This window comes from Dichomitus squalens, assembly GCF_000275845.1.
Source record: "Dichomitus squalens LYAD-421 SS1 unplaced genomic scaffold DICSQscaffold_49, whole genome shotgun sequence".
NCBI lineage: Eukaryota > Fungi > Basidiomycota > Agaricomycetes > Polyporales > Polyporaceae > Dichomitus > Dichomitus squalens.
Window position 1 is genome coordinate 180587 of NW_006766931.1, and position 10043 is coordinate 190629.

General features: G+C 59.1%; 3 protein-coding genes across 3 annotated transcripts; all 3 read right to left on the minus strand.

The window, feature by feature from the left end:
• Positions 1-1259: 1259 nt before the first annotated feature.
• DICSQDRAFT_149587 (alcohol oxidase-like protein) lies at positions 1260-3919 on the minus strand (the record flags this gene model as incomplete). Its single annotated transcript, XM_007369461.1, has 14 exons — positions 1260-1340; positions 1392-1514; positions 1575-1594; positions 1655-1881; positions 1949-2098; positions 2170-2313; positions 2381-2429; positions 2494-2583; positions 2650-2876; positions 2930-3063; positions 3160-3321; positions 3392-3495; positions 3564-3815; positions 3871-3919. 14 exons carry the CDS (start codon positions 3917-3919, stop codon positions 1260-1262), a joined length of 1812 nt encoding a protein of 603 aa, XP_007369523.1.
• A 463-nt stretch (positions 3920-4382) lies between these two features.
• Positions 4383-5716, minus strand: DICSQDRAFT_140063 (uncharacterized protein). The gene is made up of 3 exons (XM_007369462.1): positions 4759-5716; positions 4502-4660; positions 4383-4446 (listed from the first exon to the last, which is right to left on the minus strand). Exons 1-2 carry the CDS (start codon positions 5467-5469, stop codon positions 4622-4624), a joined length of 750 nt encoding a protein of 249 aa, XP_007369524.1. The 5' UTR covers positions 5470-5716; the 3' UTR covers positions 4383-4446; positions 4502-4621.
• Positions 5717-5951: 235 nt separating this feature from the next.
• DICSQDRAFT_157188 (uncharacterized protein) lies at positions 5952-7969 on the minus strand. The gene is made up of 3 exons (XM_007369463.1): positions 7243-7969; positions 6370-7158; positions 5952-6299 (listed from the first exon to the last, which is right to left on the minus strand). The coding sequence occupies exons 1-3, from the start codon at positions 7519-7521 to the stop codon at positions 6273-6275; spliced, it is 1095 nt and encodes a 364-aa protein (XP_007369525.1). The 5' UTR covers positions 7522-7969; the 3' UTR covers positions 5952-6272.
• Between the last annotated feature and the right edge of the window lie 2074 nt (positions 7970-10043).

Sequence of the window (10043 nt, forward strand, 5' to 3'; positions counted from 1 at the left end):
TGGATCCGCATCCCAGTATCCTAACGATTTTCTTGGGTGTCGCACATGAGACGTACGGAGCTTTATACATATGCATGTGACAGTGTCAAGCAGGTCGCATGTACGAAACTTGTAGCAGACGATGATTACGGAACCTCCTGCAATGGCATTCAAACATATGGAACAACTTGCACTTGCAGGAGGCCAATGTCGTGCAGGGTGGGCAGTATCCTCGCAGCTGCGGAGTAGAGACTGTCCAGCGTTTCCCCTTTACGGATGTAGTTGCGCATGAGTACGACGCTACTGAGCATGGGATATGGGTTGCGAGATAACAGAGCATCGATCTGCTGCCAATCCCAACGGTCACGAACACCAGGCATGCCCCACACATGGGAGTCTGTCGGGGTATGGAGCACGAGCTTGCGGAGCATCCTGGCCTTTAACGTGCCCAGCAAGGCGGGCACGAATCCGTTATGCCGCAAGGTCAAAGTCGGAAGGCGGAGTACCAGCGTCTCAAGCGCTTTACATAATGACAAACTTTTACCTACAATCTGCATGAGATTGGCCATCGGCGGATCGATCTCTGCTACACAACGCTCTCTGATTATGCCAACCAGGACGTCGAAGGGCGAAATATTTCTGACCATGGTCCCCGAGAAACTCGGCGACGAACTAGGGGTTTAGGCACTTGCAGGCAAAAGTGTGAATCCGCAGCGAGCGGAGCGCCCCCTGGCCTAAGACCAACCCTACCGGCCACCACACGTCCCAAAGTACGAGGTTTGGAATGTCGGATCGCTGCACACGAGGTGCGAGGGAGGTCACAGCGTCCCTGTGGCAGCGCAGCTCTTCGAATTCAATAGTACAGATGCGAAAGACTGGCAGCAGGTCGGCGAAGTCTGCAACCAGATCATCGGACGGTGGTGGCGTTGTCTGACTGGGCACGCATAACATAGAACAGCAGGTTCAACGCAAGATTGTGATCGCTTCTGGAGTAATATCTCAAGCCAGTAGAGTGGTTACACTCAAAGCACCAACGTCGAGCAACACAATCCGCTTCATTGGGCTTTGGGGCACGGCCTTCGTTCGTTGATGATGGATACAGAGAGAACGAGGACGCGGATGTATCGAAGACAAGGCCAGGAAGGGCGGTGTGAGCGCGGACAGCTCAAGGAGTCTGCGACCGGCTTTGATCTTGCGCACTGAGACTTGCTGATGGTACAGATAACTTCAAACCCAAGTGAACATTACGATCTCGGCGCTCCTATACAACATCCTACCTGCTAAACACCTTTGATCCCGAGGTCCTCGGCGATTATCATCGCTGCTTTCTCTCCGATGGTAATTGCAGTCGAGTAGGTATTCTGGAACCCATATCGGGGTAAGGCTCGGACAAGTTGGCTGTATTCACTTACCGTAGCGACGTTGGAGGGAGCAATAGACATGTCAGCGATCTTCAGGCCTTGAACACCGTAGACATTCAGCCGGGAGTCGACCACGCCGCCCTTGTCGTGAGGCTTCATAGCGCACGTTCCTAGCTGTCGGTATTCATTTATTGAGCCCCTCGCCCACAGCAAGCACACAGAGAATATGCTCACCGAATGCCACGCTGTTTGAACTACAGAATGCCAGCGAAATTAGGTAGAGTCAACACGCAGTCCACTCGGAGATCGCATACCCTTTGACCTGATGAAGTCGTCAAGAGCCCTCTCGTCCTCTGCGCTGTAAACGATGTCGACCGCATCGATGCTCACGGGCCGGACTGGAGCCTTAGGCACGGCGGCAGCGCTGCTCGCGGCAAACTTGGGGTGATCGGCCGCGATCTCGCCCCAGTAAGAATCCATGCGCCGCCCGTACTCGCGGCAGACTTTGTACATGTGTCGCATCAACGCGAAGTCTTCCTTTCTGCAAAAGTCGTCACGAGCGAGGATGAATGCGGGAGACTATGGAGGAAGAGGGACAGAAAACGCACCGACTGCACACGCCGGAGTCGAAGTCGACAGGGGCGGTGACATCGTCCGCGGATGTGATATGCACAGAGCCGGTACCGGCAGGGTAGGTGAGGTACGCGAAGGTACAGTAGCATTTGTGGTCAGGCGGAGGTGGTGCCGTACCCACATACCTTGCAAAGTTATGGCACGACCCATAAGTATAACGTAGGCGTGAAGGAAGAGTCAAGGGAGCAATGCTTACTGCGAAATCATTCCGATGAAGAGGACGGGCTTGTCCGGGGACGGGGCGTAAAAGGACCTCCACAGGTCGGAGTCTGCGAAGTCGGGCCCTATTTTGTGCAGCTCTTCTGGCGAGGGGCGGTACTTCATCCCACCGTCGCAGCCGCTATGAAGGCAGTCGTGAGTTGGTGCTGCTTGGACAGAGTTGTAAGTGGAGAACACGCGACGCTTACTTCGTTGCCATGAGACCCTTCCCATCCTTGCTCCATTGCGCAGACCATTCTGATGCATCGCGGGGTCATTATACCACGTTAGCAAAGCCTCTCTGTGGCAAAATGGTGCGTACTCTCAATTTCTCCAGGGTCGTTCCTCACGATGCCATCGATGGTTTCGGCGTCCTCACTTGCGTGGAAGTTGAGGAAGAACAGGTGATGATCTGTCAGGCAGCAGCGCAACTCAGCTCATGTCCTAAAGACTCAGTGCAAGGCGGAGTCGTTCTTACCATTGTAGTTCTCGCCAACCATAGGGAGGTTAACCTTCTGTTCGATGCCGTTGCGCTCGAGAACATCCTTCCGACCTATCCCGGAGCGCTCGAGGATAGCGGCTGAACCGAATGCCCCAGCGGACAAGACGACAAGCTGCTTTGATTGTGCAACACGGATTGTTCCATCCACGTCGGGAAAAACCTGGGCATTGCGCACAAACTCGACTCCAGTCGCCCTGCCGTCCCTGCACAGACCAGGATGCTTAAGGTGGTAGGGTGGATTGTACATAGCACCTACTCGATAATGACTTTCTTGACGAAATAGCCTGGAAGGAGATGAACGTTGGTCCCCGTCTTGAGGACCTGATAGAGGTAGTTATGCGCGACGTCGGACCGGTGGCCCGAATTTCCGTCGATCCACTTGGGCCAAAACTATAAGTATGCATCCCACAATGTCAAGGTCAAGCCTGGAGGGACCGATGGGAAGAGAAGGCGAAGCCGAACCTCGTGACGGTTGACGTCGTCGACCATTCGGTTCGCGTCATCCACGATAACTCGTGTCTTATCGTACTTGGACACCGTCGCGATGTAGTCCTCCCCAACGTTGGTGCGCTTGCCGCCGTAGGACACCTTCAGAGGGCCACTGTACCCATGTGTGGGCCTGTTCGGGGCATTCTGGTACGTCTCCGCCTGCCAAAGGGTCCCGACGGGGAGAGCGAGTTTTATTGGGAGGCGCGTCACATGATCCGTATGCACGCACCTTCTTCATCAACGGCAACAGGTCGGCCCAGCTCCACCCAGGGTTGTCATACAGGCGCGCCCAGTCGTCGTAGTCGGACGCGGGAGCGCGGGTGTACATAGCGACTGCGCAGCACATCCTTCCAATTCAGAGGAAACTCCTCAAGACGCTCTACCGCATGGGAGATGCTCACAGTTCACGCTGGAGCCTCCCCCGACACACTGCCCACATTGCACAGCGAGCTCGCGGCCATTGAGGTGCTTGCTTGGCTTCGCGACGACGTTCCTGATAGTCTTGGAGCCGGGTTGCAGGTGCGTAAGGAAGCGGGCGGGCTGGGTATGCGAAAGGTCGTCCTGGGTGTGCGGCCCCGTCTCGAGGATGAGGATCCGTAAAGACGGGTCGGCGGCTGCCAGGCGTCCGACGATTATCCCGGCGGTTGTCCCGCCTGCGAAGGAAGTCGTAAGTGCTAATCATGGATGAGACGATGTTCTCGAACTCACCCCCGGCGAAAATGATGTCGTATTCGTCGAATAGCTGTGGGGTAGTCATTTCATGCAGTGCTGGGGGGATAGGGAGATAACGAGCCCTCACTGCTCATAAGTATAGTGTTCCTGTGAGAAAGAGATCTCGGGTGGCGCGCAGCGGGGAACCATGTCAAGAGATACTGGACGCCCTCCCCTGATCTAGTTGCCTGTATTGGACGTCAGGTGCTCACTCCCTCGCTGCGCGGAAGCCCTCTTGGCACCGCTACAAGAATGAATGCCGAATAGTGCTGGACAATCCGAGTAAGCGTGCGATGGAAGCACCATCTCGCGGGGCTCTCGACGGCCTCCAATGAGTCCAGTGCGGATCCCATGGTGCGCCTGAGGGCAGGCATCAGAGCTAGGAGGTCCACAGTCGTGCCATGTGAACAGGACGAGCGGAGGAGAGGGTCATGCATGTCTCAAACCATTTGCTATATAGTTTAGTACGCAGGGCTAATGTAGACAGGGAAGAACGCAAGCACAGTGGACAGAGTCCCATGGCCAGGGATGGCGTGTGGTGTGATGGTGAAAGCTCCATAGCTACAATATAGACTATATCACAGGGACTACCGTAAGCACACGTCGGCGTGATAGCGGAAAGACTCACGTGAAGAAATCGAAGTCTAGCAGCTGCGATATGTCCAGATGTGTATCGGGTATCCATTCCAGTCCGTGTGTCCTTCTATCCCAAGTGCGAAAGCCCGAGTCCGTGCCCCGGGAAGAACGATCAAAGAACCCCGCCTCGTAATGACGTCGCACCGTGCCCCTGCATTGACTTCAGCATCAGCAACTGCTTCAGCAAAGACAAGGCTGGCGTTGGGGGCAAAGATCGCCTTCGTGCTCAAGCAGAATTTGGACACATACCTCACTCGCCTGCGCCTGACCGCCCGCACCGTTCCGGAACGACGGCAACCACACGAGCACCTGGGGCACCGGGGTCGTCTGCGACTCCTGGCCCGGATCGAGCGACTTGGACGTCGTCGCCGACAGAGGCGAACCCGACGACGAGCACGAAGGCAGTCCGAGCGGCATCGCTGGTGGCGGCGGCGACGTCCTTTCCCCCTCCCGGTCTCGACCCGCCCTCGTCACGCTCTGCCTCTCGCTCAGGTCTTGCTCCTGCTCCTCTGCCCCGTCGCCCCCTTCCCTGTCCTTGTCCCTGCTACCACCGCTGTGCTGGCTCCCGCCCTTTTCGGACTCGGGCCCGTTGGCGAGGACCGCGACGGCCTTCCCCCGCGCCCGCGCCGTCCCGGCGATCGTGACGCGGCGCACCGGGTGCGCCCGAGCCTCTCTACGGCGGCCGCGCACGAACAGGCAGACCGCGGTCGCGCAGAGCGCGAGGAAGAGCGCGGCCCAGAGGAAAACGAGCACGACGATCGGGTTCCAGAATGGCGTGATACCTGGGGCCTGCGACGGGCCTACCACAAACGCCGATATGGGCGGCGGCGCGGACACCGCCGACGCGCCTGCCGTCGGGACCACATTTGCGCTTCCGCTCGCGTTTGTGCTTGCACTGGAGCTTGCACTTGCGTTTGCATGGACGCTTGTGGTGGTCGACTTCCGATGGGCGGGCGCCATGTCCTATCCTGCGCGGGCGAAGGTCGGCGGACGAGGAGCCCGGAGGGGGTCGAACGGAGGGCAGACGAGCAGCTACGAGGGCGGCGTGCTTCCCGTGTGCATTTCTTTTGAGGGACCGGCGGGGAGAGCCCGCTGCCCGCCCAGCCTCCACGGCGGCTAACAAACGCCTTGACCCCGATGGTGTTGATGATGCTGCGAGCCTGCGAATGCAGTCGTGATCAGGACTAGAAGTGGGATTGATGAATCCCATGGGCTTGCGTCACGCACGGCCCCGCCTCCGTGCGGAATACGGAGGATATATAGAGATAACGCGGGCTAGGGGTGTACGTCATTTACACATATACTAACTCACTTACCGGACCCTGCGTGCAGGGGTCGTTCAGCCGGCGTGTCATCTGGAACGAACTCAAGGGCGGCACGCACCTTGGTCCTCTCTAACCTGTCTACGTATAACGCGTGAGTCAGATACCTGTTCGTGTTCAAGCCGCTGACATCAAGATTTGTCGAGATGGCGCGCGACACCACGCACGCGCTCGACGTTCAAAGAAAGGTGCGCTCAATCCATGCTACATTATGCGACGGACGTCCTGTACTGCCCATGCGATGCGAACGAGAGAGAAGGAATGAAATACCAACAACAATTTGTCCGTGTCGTGATCGTGATCGAGAGAGGGAGGGATATAAGTTGTGTGCCTGCATATCAACGCGACCAAAAACGAGTGAAACAGACGAGAACAGTCCAGACTACAGGGGACGACAAGGAAGGCGATCGAAGACGAAGACGAAGCAACATAACGATACGGTCACTCGAACGGATTCGTGCGCCCGGCCTGTGTCCGAGACAGGGCAGGATGAGCGTCCGACGGCACAGAAAACGCACAAGTCAAAAAAGCGACGCACCTGGTGGTCCCCACCGCGCTCGGGTCCCTCTCCGCATCCGCACAACCACTCATGCCACCACCTCACCGGCGGGAGGTCCTTCTCGACCTGCACCTGCGCCTGCCTATGTGTCTCCACGTCGTCCTGCGGTTGCGGTTCCGGCGACACAACCGGCTCCGGGGGCCGGTCTACATGTGCATGAGGGGCGTCCGGGTGTGGCGGCGGTACCTTGGGTGCGGGCAGGTCGAGCGGTTTAGGCGGGGGCGGCTGTCGCCTCGACTTCGTCCTCTGCACCTGCCCCGAGGCCGAGTTCTCGGCGTCCGGTTCGGCGAAGGACGAGGATGCCTCGAGCGTCGGCCGTCTGGGAACGTCGAGGGTCTGGGCCTGGCTCTTCTTTATGGGGCCGGACCGTGCAATCTCGTCGGGCAGGGAGTCGCTCTCGGTCATGATGGCGGAATGGCCGGGGATGTTGAGCGACGTGCGGGAGGCGGAGGGGGTGTCGAACGGGTTCTCGGGCTCGGGGGTGGGCGGGGAGGACACGAGCTGCTCTGCGGTTGGGGGGTCGAGGTCTTCTAGGGGCACCGCTTCTGCGTCTCCGTCTCCGTCTCCGTCGCGGTCTGTCTTGGGAAGGGCGTGGTGCGAGCCGACGCCGCCGAGGGGCGCCTTGCGGGAGTCGCGCCGGAGGAGGTCGGCGAAGAAGGAGGGCGCGTTGTTCGCGACGCTGTCCCGGGTGGGCGTTGTGTGGTGCGAGAGGGACTCGCGCGCGGCTTTCCGTCGTTGGCGTTCGGCGATCTCCCACCGGCGGAGGTTCTGTGCGGGTGGTTGTCAGACGATACGGTGGGCGGCGCATATGCGCAAAGAACGTCGCGTAGAATACTCGACGGACATACGCACCTCTTGCACTCGTCTTGCTTCCGCCTCCTCCTCCTTGGTCGGGGGGTACCCCTCCGCCGGTCCATCGCGCTCCTCATCATCGTCTTCCTCGTCCTCATCCTCGTCTCTGGTAGCCCTCCGCTTCCCCTTCCGTCTAGAGTTCAGACCTGTTCGTAGATCAGCAGTCGAAGGTTCGTCGTCGTGCCAAGCCCTCCCGACATCCTCCTCAGGCCGTAGTATCTGCGGCTCCATAGTCGGAGATGGCGGGAGCGAAGGTAAGGGTTCGGGCGTGCTTGCCATGGCAGCGCCCTGCAGCAGGGGAGCAGTTCAATCTGGAGACAAGCTTGGACTGAGGTCGAAGCGTAGACTATCGGCCGTAAGAGGCGACGTGGAGGATCGAGAGTAGCCAGAAAAGCCGGAGAATAGTGCAGAGTAGGCGTGCGAGCGCAGTCGTCAACAGAAGCACAGCGATCTGCAGGGCGTGTGGGTGGCTCCGCAGCCTCGGCTTGGGAGCAAGTTCGTTCGCACTGGATTGTGAGTGTGCAAGTGGGACGTCAGAGAGAGTACGCAAGACCGACTGGGAGAGGTGTGCCGTGGCCCGTCGAGGCTGCTGCGAGTGTTCCCTGTGGCCCGTGGGCGTCGCCGCGCCGACAGCGCCACCGTCCGTCGCTACACCAAACGCACGCCACCTTTCACCCTCTTCTCCGGCCTGTGTGGAGTATGTACCGCGCTGTATGTATATCTCACTGCCCGCACAGAGCCCTACTCGACCGCGGATGGACGCGTATGGTACTCCTTCGATACCTTTCAGCCAGTCATTATGGCAAGAGTGAGCTCGGCCGAGGTTCACAAACAGGCCCGCGCGAAATGCTCCTTACGTGCGTCCTGCCATGTAGGGCGCGGTGAAATAGGTCCGCCAAGTAGATTGACGGGCTAAATAGCGCTGGGTCCCGGCGAGCTCGAGATTTACAGGGGTAAATGACAATCAATTACATCAGCGCTAAAATACTGTGAATAACGCATTAGAATGGTCAAATAGGTGTAAAGTACACCAGTTGAACGGATCTTTGGCAGAAGATCGGCGCTCACAAAAGTCACACAGCCTGTCATTCGCATCCTCGGATACTTCCTCGACTCCACCCTGTCCTGGAAGCAGCACATCGCCTTCTGGGCGAACCGTGCCTCGACCACTGCCATCGCCACCCGCATGCTCGGCTCGTCGCTCCGGGGCTTGTCCCCGTTGCAACATTGCCGGCTCTACGTCTCCTGTGTCCTTCCTGTCCTTACGTACGGCTGCCAGATCTGGTACCGCCCGAAGGGTGCCAAGCATCTGGTCAAGCCCCTTAGTGTAGCTCAGAACATTTCTCTTCGCTGGATCACTGGCGCCTTCCGAATGACCCCGGTTGGCGCCCTTCATGCTCTCTCTGGGGTTCTCCCCGTTTCTATTTACTGCGCAAAACTCCAACAGTCTTACCGTCTCCGCATACATACTTTACGCTCCTCCCACCCCGTTAAAGCCCTCTTCCCCTCGCTCTATCACGTCCACAGCACCATTCCCACCTTTTCTTTTTACCCCCCCCTCCTTCCCCCCCGCGCTCCGGTCTTCCGGTCCGGCCTTGGCGCCGTTTCCTCCCTCCCTGCGCGTCCCGAGTTCCTTCCGCTCCCTCCCAACTTTCCCACCCCTCTTGCTTCCTTCCACCACAGTGTCACCCATGACTTCGACCCACTCGACCCGCTCTGCCGCCCCGGCGATCGCCTCATTGACCGCTTCCCAGACCGCATCACCCTCTACCTCGACCACCCGCCCAAAGCCTCCGAGGCCTTCCCGGAATGGCTCGACTCCATCCTCCGCCCCCGCAACTCCTCCGCTCACCGCGACCCCGACACGCTCGTCATCTACACCGAAGGCAGCGCCTCGGACCGCACCCGCATCCGCCCCACCACTGCCTCATTCACCGCATACTTCCCCAGCGACACACTCCTTCACCAGCACGCCGCCCCCGCCGGCTCTGGTTTCTCTTATACGGCTGAACTTACCGCTCTCCGCGACGCTATCGTCTACGCTGGGACTACGGTTCAGCCTCACATCTTTGTCTTCACAGACTCCTCCTCCGCAGCCTCCGGACTCTTCCATGTCCGTGATGGATCCCCTCTCCACCTTGAGGTATCCGCCACTCTCTACGACTGGCTCTCGGCCTCCGCCGACCATCACATCACCATCTCTTGGTGCCCTTCACACGTTGGCATCGACGGCAACGAAGCTGCTGACAAGCTCGCCCACGCCCTCCTCGATGACGTCATTGCGACCATCGACGAGTTCCCCGACACGTGGCTCGACCACTTCCCTCCCGCGACCGCCGAACGCCTCGCCCAGACCCACTACTCCACCGCCAAGCACTTCGTCCGGACTGATGCCTGGGACGCGTTCCAGATGCTCTCGCTCCTTCCGGATGGGGAAACCCCGGACCCCTCCTTTTTCGGCCACGACTATGTCATGTCGAAGGCCACTACCACGTTCCTTCCCAATCTCACGGGGTCCATCATCAGACGCATGGGCAACCTCTCCATCACTTCCTACGCACGTACCGTCCGCGCGATCACCGGCCACGGTCCCTCCGGCACGTATCGCGCCCGCTTTCGCCCCAAGGCAGGGGAACCCACACTTTGCACATGTGGTTTCTCTGATCCTCCTCCCCTACAATCACACTACCACATCGCGTTTGAGTGCCCCGCGTACTACCGCGGCAACTTCGCACCCGCTCACCTCCTCGAGCTCGACCCTTTCCCCCTCATCCGGGCCTTCCTCCAAGTTAACCCCACGG

Coding starts and splice junctions, on each gene's coding strand:
- DICSQDRAFT_140063 (XM_007369462.1), bottom strand. CDS start 5,469: ATGGCGCCCGCCCATCGGAAGTCGACCACCACAAGCGTCCATGCAAAC. Junction 4,661..4,758: donor GTCAGGCGCAGGCGAGTGAG/GTATGTGTCCAA, acceptor AAGTCAATGCAG/GGGCACGGTGCGACGTCATT.
- DICSQDRAFT_157188 (XM_007369463.1), bottom strand. CDS start 7,521: ATGGCAAGCACGCCCGAACCCTTACCTTCGCTCCCGCCATCTCCGACT. Junction 7,159..7,242: donor AAGCAAGACGAGTGCAAGAG/GTGCGTATGTCC, acceptor CCACCCGCACAG/AACCTCCGCCGGTGGGAGAT. Junction 6,300..6,369: donor AGCGCGGTGGGGACCACCAG/GTGCGTCGCTTT, acceptor TCTCGGACACAG/GCCGGGCGCACGAATCCGTT.